Source organism: Oryzias latipes, chromosome 4 (genome assembly GCF_002234675.1).
Source record: "Oryzias latipes chromosome 4, ASM223467v1".
NCBI classification, from domain to species: Eukaryota; Metazoa; Chordata; class Actinopteri; order Beloniformes; family Adrianichthyidae; genus Oryzias; species Oryzias latipes.
This window is the reverse complement of record NC_019862.2, coordinates 31239937-31262622: the sequence shown is the minus strand read 5'-3', so window position 1 is coordinate 31262622 and position 22686 is coordinate 31239937. Positions and strand designations below refer to the sequence as shown.

General features: G+C 43.4%; 1 protein-coding gene across 1 annotated transcript in view; it reads left to right on the top strand.

Moving 5' to 3' along the window:
- Nucleotides 1–20269, top strand: part of faf1 (Fas associated factor 1) — a 60525-nt gene extending 40256 nt beyond the window's left edge. The window contains exons 14-19 of the mRNA XM_004068368.4: nucleotides 3499–3635; nucleotides 3722–3810; nucleotides 6728–6808; nucleotides 6964–7041; nucleotides 10895–11110; nucleotides 19774–20269. Of these exons, the coding sequence (XP_004068416.1) occupies nucleotides 3499–3635; nucleotides 3722–3810; nucleotides 6728–6808; nucleotides 6964–7041; nucleotides 10895–11110; nucleotides 19774–19857 (685 nt within the window). The 3' untranslated portion in view covers nucleotides 19858–20269. The remainder of the gene's footprint in view (nucleotides 1–3498; nucleotides 3636–3721; nucleotides 3811–6727; nucleotides 6809–6963; nucleotides 7042–10894; nucleotides 11111–19773) is intronic.
- Nucleotides 20270–22686: the final 2417 nt, after the last annotated feature.

Genomic DNA, 22686 nt, shown 5'->3' with positions numbered 1-22686 from the left:
CTTTATGTTCAAAAGATTCTGCTTGAGGTTTGTTTCTAAAACTTCCATCTCGTAAACTTTGAGAGTTTGCAAAACGGATCCAATATTTCATACAAAAGCTAAAAATATGGATGACAATCACAATGAAACACATAAAAGTTCCAAAAGGTTTTTTATTTTTGCCCCGCCGCAGCCCTGCTTATGTTTTATTCATACGTTTCTGACAGTCTGGCAGAGCAGACTGTTTGCATTAATACTGAGGTGAACGTAATAAAGAAGATATTGAGGTATCTCACCATGAGAAGAGCCTGATTTTGCCATGCAGGGAAAATGGCTGGAGTCTGAAGCGTGCCGTCATCTTGTCTTGTATTATATAATGAATTGTCCCCAGAGAGACGGTTAATGTGGTTTTCATCTGTCCCTCTTCCTCCTCCTGTTTTTCCCTTTTTAGAACTGAGGAATTTTGGACTTGACATGTTAAAATATCTAAACGCGCTCTTGTTGTGTATGCAGGAAGTTCTAACAGAAATGCTGGAGCCTCATTTAACACATGAACTGCATTTAAGAATCAGATTGACATGTCCTTAATTGCTGGCATTCAGCGCTCAGTCCACTGCTCACACCCCGTATCTCTGTCTTCTCACTCTCCCCTCAGCTTCATTCTCTTTTTGAAGCTTGGAGGTGGCGTGCTAACAAAAGGCGTTGTGTTTGCACGGGGAGGCCCCTGATTGGGCTATCTTGACTAAGCTGACTGAATAGAGGGTCAGTGGGAGATGAAGGACTTCTTCAGAGTCCACACATCTCTGTGTCTCTATTTGTCCTGAAAGCAAAGCTCCAGTGTCAAGATTTAGAGATTTACCGCTCCGAGCAGCGCTGGTCCACAAACTACAGTTGCTATTTTCTACAGGATGTTGAATTTGGAAGATGCTCATTTGCAGAACCTAATGCAAAAGTATTTTTCTTCTAACCTCATGTTCATTTGTGCGTCATGATGCTGTCTGCATTCCCTGAACCATCCAGAGCCTGCCCTCCGCTAGCCGTGGTGTTAAGAAAGACTTCCAGCATGGTGTCACCCCCTTTTATTATTCCTTTTAAAGAAATTCCCTCCTTCCTTCATTCCCTTTTCCTTTCTGTTCCCCTGGCCTCCTTTGCTTTTTGCCCCAGCTGGGCCTTTTTATTGCGCACTGAAAGAGCGGCAACATCTGGAGCTTTTCTTTGCACACAGCCAGTCGCAGCTTTGCTGCTAACGCATGCATGCACATGTGCAAGGTAACACGCTCACTGCTCCACATTCTCACGCTCTCTGGTTGATCCAAAGTGAGCCATGATTGGCATTAGCCAAACAGGCTGTTGGAAAGATATCCTAATGGTGTGTGTGAGAAGGTCGTCAACCTGCTGATACTGGAATGTTTTATCCTAATCAGATGCCAGCGTAATTGCCACTTGTGGGAAATTAACGGGGCGTGTTTGTGAATGTTGACCCATTAGCTACCGTCTGTGCGGGAAAAATGTTGACAAATTAGCAGTGGTTTGTGTAGATTTGGATTCTTCAAACGGCGTCGCACCAAAGTAACCTTTGCTAACTTTAGAGCAGGTTTTTTTTTTCCCGTCTGCATATTTTCTGTCCACGCCTGACTGCTCCTTCTGACATCCTCCACATTGAAAATATAACTGGTTTAGATGATGAGCAAAATTTGAAAAAAGCAAAACGCGCCCACGCTTGCTCTGAAAGCGAGTCCTCGACACAGTAAGCAATCGGAGCGTCCGGTTCCCATACCTCCAGCACAGGTGGCTGGCACAAATATTCCCTGCAGTGCTACAGTACTAGTTTGAGTCATCAGCTGCTCACTGGAGCAACTGTCAGGTCTCGACAGTCAACTCGCATCCTAATACGCCACATTGATGTGAAGCAATGCGGACTGACAGTCCAGAGAAACATTAACTCTTTTGGCGTCTGCATCTGCACGAAGATACTGAGATGGGACGGGTGACAAATTAGAAACTGTCAGTCTCATTAGGCATTGAAGCAGAGCCCTAAACACATTAGTTGCAAGTTGCTTGCAGGTGTTTCTCCTCCTCTCAGCAAGCCTCGTTCTAAAGCCCGGTGGGCTGGGACGGACTCGGATTGCATTCTTTGTCGGGTTATATTCTGCTTGAATGAGACACCTGAATGCTCACCTCACTTCCTGATAGCTTGACGTCTTTAGTGTGTCCATACTTGTGCTTCAGGTGAAATACTATCAACCTATCGATAGCTATATACTTCATGTAGTCCTACTATTTCATAAACATAACTGGTTCACCCTGAATTTCATGGCTTAACTGTAGCTTTGTACAGCCGGAATCGACCCGTAACGGCAGTTGTGACTAAGGCAAAACTATTTCTTTTACCCCCTGTCTCCAACATCCCTCCCTTCTTTCCTCTTCTTTTTTTCCATCCGGTCCAACGAAAAAAGGATACAAATGTAATTCATATAAAAATCAATAAAGTTTAGCCTAAATGACAAAAGGGGGTTCATACAAATACACATCTAGTGTGTTAAAAGATCCAGAACCAACTGTTGTGACGGTAAACTCTGTCCACCATGAGAGGCGTTCAGCTCTCATCTGTCTGCTCAGCTGTTGGACCAAAAAAAAAAGGATTTAAAATGAGGTTACCTGTTCAGGTAGTGTCCATTGTTGTCCGCCCTTTCATTATGGAATAGAGTTTCTCTGTGGGAAGTTATCGTTTTCTAACGGGGTTCAGAGGTGAGAAGGAGCAAATGTCAGGTTTAAATAATCTGTCAGAAACACTCAGTAGTTTGAGGTTTAGAAAAGTCTTTTTCTGTTTCTAGATTGGTCGGCCTCTTTCTGTAACATCCACATTTTCAGCTTGAGCCACATGACCGCCTTCTCCTCTGTGAACTCTTCTGTGGTCACATCCCACAGCTCTGACTTTCTCTTTTAATGAGTTACACTCCTTCTTGGGCTTCTTCCTTCTTTTTTATCCACCTTCCTTCCCTGACCCGCTGTCTCTCTATCCATTCCATCACTTCTCTCTTTTTACTACCCAGTTATTAAAGTAGATCTTATTAAAAGGCAGGAGAAAAAGCTAATCTATATTTGCATTCAGTCTATAGCAATTCATTAATATTATGACATTTACAGGGAGCTTGGTGGGGCCCTGGCTGCCTGCTACCCTTTTCCCTCTCTGAAATGTTAATTTAAAAAGTTCTGTCTTTGTAATGGAATAAGAAATCCTCTCTTGCCCTATCAATTCTGGGCGTCTGGTGAGGAATACTAATTCTTCTTTACTTCCAATTGAGATAGCATGTCACTCTGATGGAATAAGAAAATGCAGAATTGGTTTTAAAGTCCTTAATGCCAGGAGTTGTGCGTATTTCTGTGCTCTGATGCAGCTTTATAAAGTGTGTGCGTTTGTGTCGGCTCCAGGAATGTGTGTTAGCTGACGTATCCTGTGGATGAGCATTGGGTTTAATGGTGGCAGTAGTGCGTTTCATTCATTTCTTTGTCTTTCAGGTTACTCACCATGTGCACGAGGCACTTTGGCAGCGTGGTGACACAAACCATACGGACGTACAACACGGACCAATTCCCCCTGCTCCTTATAGTTATGGGAAAACGCACATCCAATGAAGTTCTAAACGTTATTCAAGGTCATTTTTAAACAACATTTAGCACCACTAACTACCATGAAATGTACACACACGTTAATGAATGGGACGATTTTTTTTAACCTTAGGCAATACAACAGTGGATGAGCTGATGATGAGGTTAATGGCAGCCATGGAGATCTTCACAGCACAACAGCAAGAGGACATCAAAGATGAGGTAAGGTTAGAGCCCATTCTGTGTAGAAATGTTTCACTTCTTAGAATCTTTTGTCTGCCACGTTGACCCTGTTTGTTGTTGGTCTGTTCCAGCCTTTTGTTGAATGTGTAACCCTGTGGTAAAGTGAGACGTCCAAACAAGCATCAGCAGCTCCCAAACGCCAAGAGCCGCTGATGCCTGAATGCAGAAACTGTTTATTTCCTCTGTTTTTGTGCCTCATTCAATCTGTAGCTTTGTCTGAGTTCACTCACTGCTTACTGCACTTGATAGGGCGTTTGCCAATTTGTCCGCGCGTCTGAATCCACAATTCCAAAATCCAGTTCCCTAGGAAATTTCCCAGTAGTCCCTGCAAAAACAACCAGTGTGCATCATTGCGGTTAAATTCTTTTCCTTTAGAAAAAATGCATCTACATTCAGTTTTTGCCATTAGAACATTCATAAATAGTCTTGTGTTCATATTTCTTAGGTTTTTTTGTCTGCTAGACATATTGTCTTGGACATATTGTGCAGAACTGTCATAGTTCATTAGAAATTTGCCTCTTGAGTTGTGAGTGGGGCCATTGGCACCGCGCCCCCAATTTCCGTAGCTGGCAGCTTTGGGCGGGGAGCTTGTTCCCGCCCAGCGTATTTTCTACATAACAAATACAAACCTTTTCAAATTGCATTTTACAACTACTCCTGATGTTCAACAGTTTGTATAACGAAATACACAGAGAAGCAATTTTGATCCTAATGTTCCTAAACGTCCCCCACCATCAGAAAAATGCCACAAGAACATGTGAAAACCACACTTTCATTGTAGTGGGTCACTTCAATCAGTAATTACACGCTGCTCTGGTCCTTAGGCCCTGCTTGATCTGGTCTTCCTCACCTCCTACGGAGAACCTGGATCAGGTGTGGTGTTACCAAAACGAAGGGAAAGTGTTGAAAAGAAGCAGAGCTGCAGAGTTGGACTTGTTTAGTTACCTTCTAAAAAATAACCTATGATTACACTTTACTCAGACAGACGGGAACATTATGGTGAATGGCGTATATAGAGCTTTTCTACCTACAAGGCCCAAAGCTTTACAGTCACACACACACACAAGGTGGGGTTCAGCGTCTTGCCCAAAGACACTTCGACACACGGGCAGGCAAGGCGGGAATCGAACCTTGATAGAAAAATAAAGTGTTACAGAATGAAAACGATTGGCTTTGATGAACTCTACATGTTCTGTACAGCCGACACAGCGTGGAGGACATTGATCCACAGTGGTCTACAGCTAGTCAGGATGCAGAACACGCGACCAGTGTGCCTAACAAAATGTTTTTAAAGAGTATGCTAAATTGCGAGACCGCAGAAGGTAAAGCACGATTTATTCAGAGGAAAAAGCACAAAAGCTTTCCATTCAGATGTGATAAAGACTTTGATTGGGAGTCGTTTGGTGTCTTTCCTCTTGCAGATTTGTAGTTGGGTGCTGGTCAATCAGTCAACTAGACTTGGTTTGTACTTTTAGATGTGAAACGTTTGCCTAAAAATGACTGGAACCTACCTGGATGAACAAGAATCGACACAAACATGTTCGTCTGTAGCGAAGTTGAAATTCAGAGCTCCTGGAAAAACGCCCGGCAGAATAATGCTTGCAGCTTTTTTGTAAAAAGTTTTTTTTCGTGTAATCACTAGACCAGGGTTTTTTTTCCCCCATGATTTCAGCATTCTGAACATTTATGTATTTTTTTGTGTTTTCTGTCGTTGGTGTCTCGTCTCTGTCACTCTTTCCATTCCTCGTCTATTACCAATGTATCTTTATTTGACGTGTGTCACAGTGGATTATCTCAAGGAGCCGAAGAGTCAGTCAACCAAGACAAACTGTAACAATGCAGCTATGACTCAAAATGTTTCTCACTAAAAAGGAAATAACTGGCGAATATTTTTCTCACACGCAAACTGAAGAAATCTTCATTGACATTTTGAAGCAGTTCTGTGTCGTCTTTGTATTTTAATGACTTCCTGGATTTTATTTGACACAAAAAAGGTGTTTTGTGCAGGAAGATGACTTCATAATGTGAATAACTACGATCAAAATCTATTAAAATCAACGTAATGCTTTTGCTATTTTTATTGTACTTTTAAACGGTTTAGATTGTATGACTTGTGGAAGGTTTATATGAACAATTTTGCTTTATTATTGTTTTTTTCTTTGGTTAAACCCTTTGAAGTCCATTCTACTTCATGAACTGCTGTGTGACCTGTTTGCGTGACTCGGGTCCGTCTGTTGACAGTAGGCGTTTTTGATGCTTTTGTCTCGTCCCGCTATTCTTTTTACAGTTTCCTTTCACCGTTGCTCCATTATGTCGGTCAAAAGCACAAATGTATCTTTGCATGTTCTGTTTCAATGCAACAATCCGCACCGTCGTTGGGCTCAGCCACCGCTTTTCTGCTCAGTCGCCTTCTGATGGTCACAATAAGCCTACTTTGTCATATCCGGGCCGGCGCACAGCGGGAGCCTTCAGAAAACGGGGAACTAATGGCTGTGCGACGTTAACACAATGGATCCTCGTATGTAGACACGGTCTTTATAAAACACTTTGTAGCCACAGCAGGTAGAAGGAGAAAGGCCTATTCCCTCTGTACAAACAGGAAGAGAGGGGCAGAATGAATGAAAGGGAAAGGGAGGGTGAAACTGAGATGAAGAAACATAAAAGAGGTTCAGGGTCTGTTAAATGACATCCCAGCCACAATGAATTCCACTCTAGTGCTACTCTTTCATAGTTGATGTTTGTACATCACCACACTTTACAGGCTGCATTTTCTTTCTCTTCCTGCCTTCTGTAAGTGGCCCCACAGCTTAGATGTTTTGTTCCTCTGTTTTCCGTTTTGTGTGTGGGTTTTTTTTTTTTTTTTAATGGACACAACTTTGATTCTCCCGCTTTGCAGGATGAGCGAGAGGCCAGGGAAACGGTGAAGCGGGAGCAGGACGAAGCCTACCGTTTGTCTCTAGAGGCCGACCGTAAAAAGGTACGGAGTAAATCCCCACAACCGTCTGGTCTCAAGCTTCTTATCCTTAAATCCGACCAACCGGGTTTTATCTCTGCCTATACGATAGCTGCTTTTTGAATGACTTCCATTAAATGTTCGAACTCTTTGAATGAAACCTCTTCCTGCTTCGGCAGAGAGAAGCACAGGAGCGAGAGGAGGCAGAACAGGTACGCCTGGAGCAGATGAGGAAAGAACAGGAGGAGGAGAAGGAGGTAAGCACAGCTGTCACATTCGGCATTGTTAGCAGTGCAAAGCTAAACGGTAATAGGTTCTGCCGGCGTGCAGTGACTGTCTGAATTGTGCTGCTGTGTTTCTGTCTCTTTGTCTCGTCAATTAGATTGTGGTTTGCCTGAAACCCGACTGTCCACCGGAGCCCGGGCAGTCTGGGTTTACACGAAAATATCCATTTCAGAGGAGCGAATATTTCTAATTACAGCTCGTTCGTGTAAATGTCAACCTCCACACAATCATTGTCCCATTTAACTGTTAAAGCACACAGCCTTACATTCAGACTGAGTGAACAAAAGGCCGTCCTGTGGACGGGCTTGTGCACAGTGTGGACACACACAATCTAAGTAAACACTCACAGGTGAATGGAAGGCAAACACGCACATGCATACGGGCAGACACAATGTCATGCATACAGGAAAATAATTGTCAGGATGGAGCCGGTACTCCAGTACGGAGTAACACGGCGTGGTCCTCGCTGGTGCTTGTTTACCTAACAGCAGAGCCTGCAAACGCTGGGAGATATTGGGCGACCCGGCCCGTTCGGATGATTTGTCACTTAAGTTAAACACTCGACAACAAAGGAGTCACAAACCCGCCCATCTTAATTATATTGCTGCAGTCCGCATACCATTCTGCGTTCACAAACACTACATTGTCTGTCCCGTCACCGTGCTAATAGTTTTTTCATTACATATTTGGTGTTTTGTTGTTTTTCAGATATGCGTTCTGCTGTTACATTAAGAAATATGAACCATTTTGACTAAATTGGTGCTTTTTCTACATGATTTCCTTTTTAAAGAGTAATTAAACTATTTTTATTTTCAAGTCTTCATGTCAAAAGAAAACCCGTTTAACCAGTTTTAGAACAAATTCATCAATGTTGTTTTTTTTAAATACAAAATTATATTTTATATACAAATCCCTTCCTTGTAAAATATTAATCAAACAGCTCATTCTTACAACAATTTTTGTTTCTAAAGAACTTTTTAAAACCAATCCTTCATGCTTTAAAAAAAGAATAGGCTGTGATAAAGGTGTTTCCCATCAACTCTGGTTGTAGGTCAGATTATCTGTCCGCTGGGATCGACTGAATTAAGAAGCAGCATCCAGTTCAAGCCATTGACTTAAATGAGAACTGGACTAGGTGAGAAATGGAGAAATGGTTTATGCCTTGGACACAATTGCCATTACGGGAGGATACAGGCCGTCTGGGGGTAAAAAATGGGCCCATCTGCACAGGGCATGCAGGTCGTAGACCACTTGGTGAACCGGTAGAGCAAAAGTGTTTGTGCACATGTTTTTTTTTCTATGGACATGCCGTGGGCGTAGTAAACACTTATGGGTAAAGTAGGGGTTAGCAGGGGAGAGTAGGTCACGTGGTGCGATTTTTTTTTTTTTCCACCTTTCAAGCCCCCCAAATCCTGCTCACTGCGCCAGGGGCCCATTAGTGCAGCCCGACTGTTGGAAGTGAGGAAATTAGACAATCAAAGCTTAGTTTGTGTGGGGATCCAGGCACTCGCGCTTCACGTGCACACCCTTGAGTATAGGATTTGTGCGCAGTCAGTATCGGGTCAGTACTAGCGCCCTGTTAATGTCTAGAGAGCGACAGAAGGGCTCCTTTCAGCTGCATCACCTGTACGTCACAAGTGCATGCATTACATTATCCTTACACATGCTATTTTGCGATACACTTGCCTCATGCACGACAACGGGACGCTCCAATGTCATGGCGTCCCCTGAGGTGACCATGAGAGCCTCGAAGGAACTGCTAGACTCACCTGTGCTCCCCTTCCGTGTGACTACAGTCTTACGAAATGAAGTCAATTCACGCCGCTGTTTTTTGCAAAACAGACGGCGCCACATTGGAGCCAGACGGTGTCGTGAGCAGTGATTGGTCGGCCATAGCAACCAAGAGAGTAGTCCTACTTTTATAAAATATCGTGAAAAAAGGAGGATTAACAAGAACGTTTTAAAAAGGTAGCAGAAGAAGAATGATTAGTCTGACAAACACAATGAGGAATAACTGTTCATCCCTCAATAGAAGTCTTTGGCGCTTTGGCTTCTTGGAGCCAGCAGGTATTTCTTGCTTGGAACGCCAGGGGGGAGGGGCCACTAAGTCCAGTTCTCTATACAGTCAATGGTTCAAACTCATGAATTCTGTTTGACTGGATGACGACAGGAGCCAGGTTTTATTTCATCTCCATAAAGTGTCCGTCACAGGGATCTGTCTGCTCCTCAGCTGTAGCATTAAAGACAGGCCCCAATGTTGTTCCCCCGTCTAAAAACATTGAGTCAATCTCTGGAAATGGATGGATTCAGTTTGTTCAGAGTTTCCACTTGAGTCTGAAGAAAACCTGCAAACACAACGGAAACGGCAGTAGCCACCGGAGAGATGGGGAGGCCTCCTCTGTGATTTTGTGCAAAGAAAACCAAGATGAAAGCAGGAGGCTGTGAATTGGGGGTTTGTATGGGAGCTGACATTATTATTTACCTCTTTTATGGGGTCTTAGCATACAGTTGTGTGGCTGCCTGGTGTTCCTCTTCCCCCTTCTCGTTATTTGTTTGCCTTCTGTGGTTAGCCGAGCGCAGCCACATGAATAGACCCAGAGATGCTCCTGATTATTTGCGTGGAGCCACCGAGGCCCGAGGCTCTGCCAGACGCGTGTCCCGGTTTCTTTGGGGACGCTACCTCTCCCTCTCCCTTCACGCTTGTGTCTGTGGTCGACTCTCAAGCAGTGCACACTCCTGTCTGTTATGAGTGCGTCTTTGTCCCCGAGCGGCCCTTTAACTCAAGTCAGCATCAGTTCGTGTACCTAAGGGACCTGACGGCGGAGCGGCACGCGCCCCACCCTGCCCACCCAACACCAGAAGCTGCTAATGAGCTACTGTTGTACACTCTTATGAAATATAATTGCATTATGGTGTGTAAATAAAGCCGGGGCGTGTTGTCGCAGCATATGCTCCCAGGCCGGCCAAACTGGAACAACAAGCAGGGGAGGAGGAGGTGAGGGAGCCGAGCAGAAAGAAGTGCAAGGCTCCGGGGAGCAGCACAAGCACCTTTTTTACAGCTCAGGAGAGTTGATTAACTTTGCTGTGAAAAGTTTGCGTTTGTCTTTGTGCGTGAAAAAGCCCCCCTTCTGCTTTTGTCGAGGAAGTATTGGTCAGATTTGCTGCAGATGAAATCTCCTCAAACGAGGCTTTAAAACAATCACTAGTGTCACTGAGACACTATCAGAGTCTGCCTGAGAGAGCAAACAGCAAAAAAGCGTCGGCAAACTACGCTTGGCTCTTTGAGCGCACTGATATGGCAACCTTGTAAGCAACTGCAGGCTTAAGGGAGCGGGGTGAGACGCAGGACAGCTAATTTAATAACATTCTTCGAACAAAATGATTGTTTAATTAATGTGAAGCTGAAGCGCAGCCATCATACTCTTGGAACAACTTCTTGGCTTGCCTTTCACATGTGTTTAGATAGTGTGTCATCATCTGTGTGGCTGCCAGTGTTACTCTTGAGTCTTGGTGCAAGTTTTATATAAACACGGATTTTTTTTTCTTTCCCTTCTGTATTTGGGAAGAATTAATGAAAAGTCGCTGGCTTTTATTCAGTTTTCATCTTGTGCATGTTTTTGTGTTTTGTGTCCACGTGAATCTAAAGTTAGACCAGCTGGGAATGATGGGATCTTTGTGGGTGTTTTTGTAATTACAACTGCAGTTAAAACCACATATATAAATAAAATATTCTATTATGAAAAAGAAAAATGTGTCATTTTTGTGCAGCACCAGGATGTTGTTTGGTCAAAGAGCTGAAATGTCCTTTGTGTTTCTTGTTTTCAGGCGATCCGCTTGTCTTTGGAGCAGGCTTTACCTCCAGAACCCGATGAAGAATCGGGAGAGCAGATCAGCAAGTTGAGAATCCGGACACCAAGCGGCGAGTTTTTGGAGAGGCGTTTCCTGAGCAGCTGTAAGCTCCAGGTCCTCTTCGACTTCGTGGCCTCCAAAGGATACCCCTTTGAAGAATTCAAGCTCCTCACCACTTTCCCTCGTAGAAATGTAAATACTGCTAAACCTTCTCTACTTTAACTACGCCATACACGCATTTTTCTGCCGTCACGTTTTCAGAGCAAAACACAAACCGTTTCCTTTAAATCCGATCTCCAGATCAGCTGGGAGGAAAGTTGGTTGCTATCTCAGAACACTTTGACTTTGATCTGTACCAGACTTCATTTCTGCAGAGAGTCCACCAGATTTACCAGGTGTGGAAGCTCACCTGAACTCCGGTGGAGACTAAGCAAGTGGCCCGCGGTCCGATTCACTGCAAATGAACCCTGGTGTGTTTCTGCAGCTGTGTTTATGGAGATGGACTCTGCAGATCAAAGAATAGAAGGAAACCAAAGAAAAAAGTAACATTTTGAGGGAATTAAAAAAAAAGCATCAAAGTGGTATAAATGTGATTAAAGCATAATTGGAAAATGTAAAAAACACCAAAACAAAGCTTGTTTGGCGCAGAATCGCCTCTGAAGGAGAAGCTCGGTGAACTACTGAGTAAATCTTTTCTGACATTTTGGAACCCCCCCACTCAAACTTAGATGGAAAAAAACTAAAATGATATTCCAAATAACTTTTATTCTAAATTTTCTATCAAAAAAATAACTGCATGAGCTGCCACAATAAATAGCTCTTAAATAATCATTGAATCCAAAATAAAAAGAATTAATTTGAATCCTGTAAGGTTTTTGAAAAGTAAAGGGTAATAACTGATAATGATGAAAGACTTGGATGTAATGCTCAAAATGCAGTAATCAAAGCCCTTAAATGAATAACTTATCAGGTGGACAACTTGGTTTCTAAAAACGAAGCATCTTGTATTTTATATATGATGATCAGAGTTTGTTTTTCAGGAGAAAACGGTTTCAGACGCTCTCAGGATGACGTCATCATTTCAAACCTAAAGTACAGACATCCTTAAATAGAAGCTGAATGTTTTGACTCCAGATTGGCTGAAATAACTGAAGTCTGCTGAAAATGTTAATCGATCGGGAACGGATCATAAAAGAAGGACATTGACCACAGCTCAGCTGCTGGGCGTGTAAAGGACTCTGACGATGGCGTTTCAACAGAAGCTCTCTCCGTCCGTCATTGGCTCTTCCAGTCAGACCTGAGCTAACAGAGGACAAACGATAGTCTCTGGCTTTTTGAATCATTTCACTTCCTGTTCTGTTTTGGAGCAGTTGCAGTGTGGCTGTGTCACTGCCTTTGTTTGCTTGCACCTGTGACGGCGAGAGTTAAGCCGCCCGTTTATCCGCGCACCTGCTCACCGCTGCTCTTCGGTGAATATTTACGAGCGCCGCTCGGCCGTGCGCGCAGCGCTCCACGACTGTTAGGATACAGTTGTCAGAACTAACAGAAGTATTCTCTGTGGTGTTTCTGTTAAAGCCTGGCAGCACTGGAAGAGCTGCAATCCGTCATTAGAGGACTCGCTCGCCACGCTCTCTGACTGCAGGCTAATGAGGACTGTTTTAAGCACCAGTTTAATTAGCCGTGCTGCTGAATTTCCATGAAGGGGTGTGTGTGTGTATGTGTGTGTGTGCACGTGCACGGGCCTGCCCAGGCAGTGTGCCACCGCAGTCTGGAGAGACAGTCGAAGGCATTAAAAAAATAAAAAATCACCTCCAAGTAACGCTCCCATTAACACGTAGCTCGCACTCCATGTCGTCACGATGCAACACATGCACAAATATTTTCAAGCAGGCACATGCCCCAATCACAACTTTGTCACTTAAAGGATTCACAGTTGTCTCTTTATAATCAAGAGTAAACATGTGTTTGAGACAGAGATAAAGATGTGTCTGCATCTCAGATGAAATTCCAGAGAAAACCGGATGGGAGGATTAGAGGAGAAGCTGGAGGAGGACGGGAACACACCAGCCGGAACAAAGGGAAGATTTCAGCAGAGAAACAATCTGAAAGAGAAAAGGATGGAGAAGATATTAAAAAGTAGGAGATGGTAGATTATTCCAGAAAGCAGAAAGGCGAGAGATTTGGGGGGGGAGGGAAGGAGCTCGGTGACAGTGCCAATATGAGGCTGTGAACACAGGCCCCCGTCTAATCCTGCAGCTCTCTGTTGTAATTAAATGAGAGGGAGCATCGAAAGCTTCCACCGGGTCCAGACGCTCTCACTGTTGCTCTGCCAGGATCAGGGGATGGAGGATAGACCACTATTGCATTTGTAATGCGCCACAACTCTGGAAACCTCCTTCCCCTTTCTTCCTCTGAAACTTTCTGCTCTGCCACTGTTTCTGTCTTTGTGATCGGACAAAGATGCTAAAATAAACCGTACGTATCTGGTACCGTCAGTTTTGGGCGTTTCTAGGTGAAGCTGCGTCGGCTTTCCTGCAGGTCTCTGACTGAACGTCTTCACGTTCAGGACTGGAGGTCCTCCTCGCCATTTGGTATCGGCGGCTAATCTCTTCAGCCTTCACTACAGCAGGCCTTACACTGGCATCATTTGTACCAGGCTTAGCCGTGCTCAGCAAACTCACCCGTTTGCATGACTATCAGCGAGTTGGAGGAAGAGGAGGGGGATGCCTCCGTTGTCCACATTTCATTCAAGAATCCCCCTCGTCTATTCTTTGGTACTTGTTGAGCACAGCTTTTGAAAGGCTGGAGGTCTCCTGCATGTGACTGCAGGTAAAACCATCAGCGCCGCTCGTCCCGTCCGGCCGCTCGCAGAAACCCCAAACGATGTCAAACAAGTGTATTCGTTTCCTCGCCGTGATACTGTTCTTTCTTTCACCGTCCTCTAATCGTTCCTGCAGCTCTGGCGGGAGGCTGCCAAAGTGGTTTTTGCAGTGAATGTGAGCTACAGAACAAACACACAGCCGCAGAGGAAAGCCTGGCTCCATACGGGATGGATCCTGCAGATGTTGAAGCGGCTGCTTTAGTTTATTGTTGTCTCTCAATCTGCTGGACTCACTGGAAGCTGGGCAAGCTCTTTGTTGAAAGGTTTTTATTCACAGTGAAGCTGCGTTCACATCAGTTTCCTGAACAAATGATGTTTTCTCAGCTGATCTTAAATCTGTACCCAATGTAAGTAAAATAGTACATATTTACATTTGATTCTTTTCAGCTTCACCATCAAAAAAACATCAGATTAGTCCCAAAATCTTGTGTTACTGTTTGTTTTTTATGTTGCGCTAAACTTAAGAACTTTTTTTAAAACAGAAAAATTTGTTAAGTTTTAAATAAATGGTCTTTTTTGACTTTCTTATGCTAAATCCTAAATGTTCTGCTGATGTAGGAGAAGGAATTATTTTTAGGGGTTTGTTTGCAGGACAGCTGCATTTAACCTCTTCGGGTGCCTGAATTTATTCCCAACTGTATAAAAAAATATTTGTCAGTGTATTTTTCTTTTAGGGTGATGCTAAATTGAGTCCTGGGTTCAATGGTTTGCTGCAAATTATGGACATAAGGTGTGAAGGGGTTTAAAAAATGCATCTTGATATATTGTAAAAGCGTTCCCAGTGGTCTTTTAATTATATCTATGCCGTCATTTTCAATGACATAGTTTCTGCAGAGCAGAGCGGTTGTGAGTGGGGCCCATTGGTGCAGAGCAACTCCGCCCCCTTCTTCTCCCCGTTGCCGAGAGCTCTCTGTTTACAGGCTCTCCTGCTACCTGACAGCTCCTCACACCCCCCAACCTAACAGTAGGCTAAAATATACTCAGAATTGAAATTTGAGCTCAATTCTCTTGATGTATGTTCTCCATAATGAGAAAATGCCACAAGAACACGTAAAAAACAGGAAAAATGAATCACATGGGCTCTGATGCTGATGAATAGATTCACTGGTTTGGATGCAAACACATCTTTCTGAACTTTTCCAATGTTTTTAACGGTTTTCCCCACAGTTGTTTTTGATTTAATCACTTTATTTTTTAGCCATATACCTACCCCCCCCCCCCCCCCCCCCCGCCACAATGCTCTCCTGCCTTTCTCCTCCCTTTGCCACCTCTCACTACTTTCTCCCAACGCCCCCCACCCCTCGTCCCGGCTGTGTCCCCCCCTTTGAAGTGCCGAACTCCTTTCTGTCCGTCTCTGTTCACGCCCCAACGCTACACGCTGTCAACGCTCCTGGCAGCGGATAATGATCTCCCACTGCTTTTGTAATGGGCCAAATAAACACTTGACAACACTGCTCTAAAACAGACAACTTATTTGGTTTTAATTAACATAGCAGGGCCTGTAATGGCTTCATTAAAAATGCGTTATTTCAGCTGCACGTTTGATTACGTTGGAAACGGACATCTCCAGGGCCTGTGTTTATTTTCCCTTTCTTTCCTTTCACCGCTCCATGTTGCTGAGTGCCCCCCCCCCGTTATCGGCGAGCTTTTCTTGGTTTCTGGACGGATGTGGAACTCTTAGTTAGTAAAATCGACTCTGTTGGAGTCTATCTAATAGCGGCTGAAGCTCACGGTGGGTATCAGCTGCTAACATTTTTCCTTGTAATTTTTTTTAGAAGGAAAGAGAGACAGAATATCAAAGATTAGAGAAAAGCACCATCTGTCCTCTGGTTGTGATCCAGTTTTTAAAGTGAGGCTTTGTACTGAAGAGCTCTGCAGTTTTTCTGACTTTTCAATGGTTTTTCACGTGTTATAAAGGGAAGTTTAGGGCTGGGCAATAAATCGATTTTAGGAATAAATTTGAATTAGTTTTTTTAGGAAGATTTATTTTGGGGGTAAATCTGGATTTTATCTTGCCAGCGCTCTGCTTTCTTGGGCTTCTGTTGTCCGGAGTAAAGTCAGCCCACCCGCTTTCTTGCAGACGGTAAAATGGCAGCTAGCGAGGAGACGCTTGTTCCTTAAACAGGAGCAGTTTCTTTGGGTCTATGGAACTGGGACAGTTTTCTGAAGTCAGACCTGGAGCCACAAACCACCAAAAAACAACAAATCTGTTCGATTGCTTTTGCTACCTAACGTGGGAGTACGACAAATTTGAAACAGAGGCACTCTGTCAAATACAGAAATGTTTAAAGGCTGCATCCAAATCACTTTCCTGCCCCTCTGGCTCCTTCCTGTTGCTCCAATTATATTTGAAGCTGTAGTGGCGTCCAAAAGTTATTTATTTGAGGGAGGCGTAGCGACTGCATCCCTCTGCTGGTAGGGTGATCTGCGTCATGCTTGTGGGCGGAGAAGAAACGCATTTCTTTACGTAGGTGTGCTCTAAAGCACAGACGTTGCATTTAAATGTATTTTTTTTATTAATCAAGATGAAATTTGAATGACTTTTTGATTTTAAATGACTTTTTTTAAAGTTATAAAACCACTGGCAGCTGTACGAGAAACTTAGATGACAGGTGACTATTGATGTGGTCACTGGTCCAAATGTCAATTTATTTTTTCGTAGGATAAGCCCCTTGAGATGTGTCCTCCAAATTTAAAGACTATTTAGTTGAATTCAACCCATTGTTTTAATGTTTCTTTCTTTATTCTAGTATCTACCTCCATGTTTTGTCTCTTAACTCCTCCCACTAGTTTTCATCTATTTCAACCGTTCAACTATTCAAATGTTCAGCTCTTTCAGCTTTTTCCAGCTGTGACTTTTGTTTTCTTCAAATCCTTGAACTTTTCCAGATATTCCAGGATTTTTGCCTCCATTGAAATAAATGGGGATCCTTGGAACAGAAGCTCGCTGGTTCGAAACCCGGCTCAGACATTTTTTACAAACATATCTTTTTTGTTATTTTGCTGTTTTTACTTTATTTATGGTCAACTTTGATCGTTTCTTTATTTAACTTTTTATTTATTGCCAATTGCTACCCTTTTAGTTTCAGTTTCATTCAGCATATTGCATTCAACCCGTGGATTTTCTCCGTCTAGTTTCTTCTGTATCTCGCTGCTTGGGGGGATCGAAGTTGAGGGTAGGGAAGCAATTCGGATTCTCTTTATGAGATGATCAAGCTGACGGCAGCTCACAAAACACACCGACCTTATTGCTTTACAAACATTTTTACAGGTTTTATTTAGTTGTGTTCAGCCCAACTTCCAAAGATGTTTAAATGATAGTTTTTGTTAAGTAGATTCTGTCATTTGTAATTTGGTTTGAAATCAAAAGATTTGATCTTTTGGTCCCACCGCCCAGCCTAACTTTCTATCCAGGGTATTTTTTTCTCATGAATGTGTCGCTACAGGACAATTTTTACACAATTCCTTATTTCTGAAGGTTGATTCAAACGTGTGTGGAGAAAGTTAATGACAGAGCTGGAAGCTGGTTGAGTCTGACCTGTGTACACATGCATATATGCATGTATGCATGGCTGTGGAGGCTGCAGAGGAGAGAGGATGGCTTAGGCAGAGCACAGCAAAACAACAGCTTTGTTTGTTGACAGATGCCTCCATGCGTATGGTCTGTTAATTGGATAACAATGTAAACAAACACCGATGGCGCCCGTCTCCTGTGTCAGTGTGGCATCTTTCTCTTTCAGAGTCAGATGCTGCTCTCTCCTCCTCCTCCTCCCCCGGTGATCTTCTGAGCGCCGTCCTGATTGTTCTCTGCATCTGCGCACGCACACACCTGCTCCACCCCAAAGCCTCATTTACCCTTACCTGATGCTGTGGTGTCACAACAGCCTGTCGGGTTCATTAGCATGGCAGCCATCGGTGGCGCCCCGCTCCCGAGGTGGGAAACGCAACAGAGCGGCCCTGTTGGTCGTTTGTCCTCGCCGCTGGGATGGGATATGTTTGCGGCGCCCCTCCCTGCCCGCAGCAGAGCCCCCCCCCCCCCCCCCCCCGCCTAGAAACCCGCAGGGAAGTCAAGCGCCTAAATGACACTTTGAAATGAGGACGAGATTAAAAAAATGTGGAGTCAAAGATCCCAGCATGCACTTGGTGTGACATTTCCAAAACACCTTTGGGAGATGGAAAGGCTATGTGTTGCTGATATGTCATCGTCACCCCCTCCCCTCATCCGCTCGCCCTCTTTTCTCCTCCTTTTAACCTTTTCCTACAGTCCACCTCCCTTTAGATAAAAAATGGCGTTTAAAAGGATTCTGTTGAAGTGAAAGCAATTACTGTGAGAGATGTGGTGAAAACCATCAGAGAGAGACGTGGCTCGGCTCCTGGGCCGAGGTCTCGCTTCATCCGAGGGAGACTTTGCTTGTTGGGAGAAACGACCTTTACGGCGCTCGTCTCGGCCCTTTGACCTTCAACAGCAAGAAGAGGCGGCGGGCTAATTATCCCGCTGCCAGGTTCGAGTAGGATTCCTAATGCAGCAGTCATTAGATAAGCCCTGGACACATCTCCGTGTCACGCCGCCTCGCCCCGTCAGCCCAGGTGTTAGATTGGCCTGATGTAACACTACCCCAGCAGTGATTAGCTCACATAAGCTAAGAGGCGCACAGAGAGGAGGTGGTGGGTGTCAGGGAGAGTCAGATTGTCCTGTTTTCAAAAACACAGGTCGGTCAGACGGCCTCCTAACTGGATCTGCTCCGCTGTGGGTGGCTCTGTATTATTCCTCTACGCTCAGACTGTTTCTGTCCTTTAAACCGATGGCCCCCAACCTTTTGTAGGACCAGTTTTGGACCGATCCAAACAAGGCCAAAGTTCATCTTTCATTTTTATTCAAACCTTCTGGTCTGTGAAAAATCTAATTTAGAAAAAAAATGCTTTTATTTAGAATGTAGTTAAAAAAGATGGTCTGAAAATGTCTGCAGACATTTAACAAATGAAGATTCAATGAATCAAAGTCTAAAATCTAATAGTCAACATTACAGTGTCCTTTACATAAACCAATATTTTAAATATTCTATTATTTTAAATCATTGTGTATTTCTCCACTATAAAGGACATTTTTTATACTTCTGAACAGATTCAATTCCATTCCATTTTATTTCTTTAGCCCAATATTTACAACAATGTTCAATGTCAATGGGCTTCATATTGGTAATTGTGTCATAAACATGATGTATCCATGATCAGAAATTAACCCCACGCCGTCCATTAGTTTCTGATAATCGATACCTTGAAGGGCGCCATCCCGGTTCTATCATGGTCACTTATGACAGAAACATTCAATCTCATTCCTTGTCACAAATTTCATCGGAGTGAGTCTTCAAGAAGGCAGCAAACGTATTTAGGACATGTGACCAAGGCAGAAAATCCAGTAGGTTTTTTTTTGTCTACGGCCGGGTTCTAAGTGACTCACGGACCGGTGCCAGTCCACCACCCAAGGGTTGGGGACCCCACCACCTTTTCCCAGCTGAACATAATCATTATTAAAGAAAAAAATGTTCTCATTTCCCCTTGGTAGCACACACACCTATACACACACTCACACACAAACAAACACTTGGTTCTGAAATCTTCATTATTTTCTCTAAATCAAAGCGTCTTTTAAGAAAACAAACGCCAAGGAAGCAAAGCCGCCGCTCTCATTACGACCTGAACTTTTTTTAAACAAGCTGCTAGAATAATAACACACGACACCAGTGCAGCACAAAGCTACACTCTTCTGCAGTCTGAGGACCAGAGGGTGTGGCCAGACGGTCGCAGAGGGATGCCGGAGGCTGCGAGGGGCGGAGCCCCCCACTGGCGTTACGCGGCCAGAAATCTGATTTCCCAGCTGTTTTTACATAAATCAAGCTTACAGGTTTATAGTGTTTTAGTCATTCAAAGATTTATTGTTTTGGGTGTTGATGGGCGTCGTCTTGTCTCCCCCCAGATCACCCAGCTGGAACCCGGGTCGACCCTCATGGAGGCCAAGCTGTTTCCTCAGGAGACGCTCTTCCTGGAGGCTAAAGAGTAGGAACTGACGCCGTCGTGGCTGTGAGCATCCACGGACTGATGAACTGACCGGACGCACAAAAGTCACCGAGCACGGCCTATTACCTTCCAGTCTGCGTCCACACACACACACACACACACCCACACACACACACACACCCACACACACATGTCCATTCAGCGACACACACGTCTCTGCCCTCGGTCGGGTCGCAGTTCACGGAGGAGCAGAGGCGGTACCACAAGCACACCGCCAAACCTCCACCGTCCCTGAAGCGGCCCGTCTCTTCACAGCGCCATGTCCCAAAACTGCTGAGTCACACTTCCCACAATGCATCTGCAGACAAAAACAGCACTGAGAGACTGAAAAGACAAGTCTTTGTCACTAAAGAAAATTTAAAAAAAGAAATAAAATAAAAAAAACATGGACTTTTTCCTGGTTTCCTCATTTAACACGCTTTAGTTTTTCCTTTTTTAGGAACACGATTTTTTGTCTTTGGGCGGGAAAAGTTAAAAACAAAAAAGAATCTTCTGAAGTGGTGTTGCTCTTTGAAAGCTTTCCATCTGCATTTCCACCATCTAAACTTTTCCCACCGTTTCCTTCCGGTCCTGTCCCAACGCCCCCCCCCCTCATCTCTTGCTGTTGTGTTAAGGGGGGGGGGTCCTGCTTCTAGCATCCACTGCTCCATAAACTGACAGATTTCCCTGTTTTTCTTTCTTGTTTTTAATAAGTTTGATGCTGTAATAGTTTCAGTTTGATATACATTATATAAACTATATGAATATAAACATCCATGTGTGTCCTTCAGAAAATCTGTTAAACCTTTTTCTCTTCTGTTTCTCTTCTTGAATTCTGCGTAGTTCCTTAAAAAGAAGATAGGATTTTTTTCCTATAGATTTTTATTTGGCGTTCCAAATATACACCTTAAAAAAGCAAATTTAACCCTCCTGTTACGTTCTGGGTCAAAATTGACCTGTTTTGAATTAAAAATCTTTTTTTTTTTTAAACATAAGTATTTTTTTTACTTTGAAACTTTTCCTGTTTAGTTTGAGTCTTATCAGTATATATATTAAAATAAACCATAAACACACGTTTATGTCACAAAGGTACCATTTGGGTCAAATTGACCCAGATACATCAATGCTTTTGCACAGAGACAAACATAACAGGCGGATGACTTTTTTTTTTTTTTAAATTCAAATGAAAGATTTTTAAGTAAGTATACGCCATTTAAATAAATAAATTTGAAATTTAGGCAAAGAGAAATCAGAAAACCAAAAATCGGATTTAAAATGAATTCCCAAATATCTGCGTTTCCATTGACTATGAAATGGTGCAAATTGGATTTGGGATCATAAATTCGCCGAATGGAAACACGACAACTAAAAAAACCTCATTTATAGGACAAACGTTTTCCCGCTCGGAGGAGGCGGTGTTTGAGGCGTTTCCAAATTGACATATTTCACGAAACTGCAACAGAAACACTTAATTCGAATTAAATGAGTCATGTGACCAACCACTGGATGGCGATGCTCTTCTTGGTAGGAACTGCACAGCGGGCGCCATCAGAGGCGCCTTCTGATGGCGCCACCATCAGAAGTTGAGCGTGTCGTGTGGAATTGTGGGATCCACGGCTAAAATCACCAACCACCATTTCCCAAAATGGCTTCATCCGTAGCCCCTCCCACGTGTAAGGAGCTCGCCGCTCCACGGCCTGAAGAAGACGCTGACGTCTCCTTTGATGAGGAGGATGATGATGATCAGCGCTAGTGCCGTGGCAGAAATGTGAACGGATCTGCTGTCAATCAAAGTATTGTTCACATCCGTCGCCGTGTTGTTGAATGACTCATGATGCGTCAGCTGGTTTGTGTTTATTTGCATGAATAGGATTTAATAGTAACCATGTTAAAGCCAAATTGTGATTTTTGACATTTCTGGAATTTTTATAAAGTTTTGCGCACAGGTGGAATAGAAACGCAGCAACTGTGGTGGTGTTGCACAAATAAATTTATTTTCTCGAATAGATAAAAAAAAGGACAGCCTGAGCAGCGGCGTCGGCGTCCGGCTTCTAATTTGACTTTTCCTAACAAATGTTTTCATATCCTTCCTCCTTCACCACCTGCTAATACCAACCATGCAACGTCCCGCCTCTGGCGCGGCGAGATCAACAACGGCTTAGTCCTCCATCTGTAGCAGCTTCTTCTGTCAGAAACTAGCAGAGTCTTAGAACTCCACCAGAGGAAAAGCAGCTGAACTGTGCCGTCATGAAGGACGGTGGGGGGGGGGCTTCATGAAGGGAAAACACCTGAACACACCTGAACCTTAAAAAACTCACATTTCTGTCTCTGTTGTGGTTTCAAACTGACAGTGGATGGAAAACAAAAACCAGCAGTGAAGTTTTATTCCAGTGGAGCTACAGTAGGACGCTAAAATGATCAATTCTGCTGAATAAACAGAAAAGATTTCAGCTTTTTCTACAGTTTTTTAAATTCTAAATAGAAGTCTATAGTTGTGTTTTTTTTCCTGAATTTACAAAAAATAATCTTGATTTGTTAAGAAAAGGAAAGATTATGTGAGGACATGTATTAGAAATTCTGATAAATGTACCAACATTTCAAAGCACTGGGACATTTTTAAAATCTAAGTTTTGGAATTGACCATTTTATTACAATTTTGAAATTGTAGTTTCATTTTGCTTAATGCATAATTTAAAACGTAGAACGCTATGCTGAAGTGAAATTTCATTTCCACATTTTATTTAACAATAAAGTTATTTCCTAATTATTCTGTGTGCTTTTAGGATTGTATTCATAAGTCAAATGTTTTACTTTATTGCTGTGAATGTGTGTA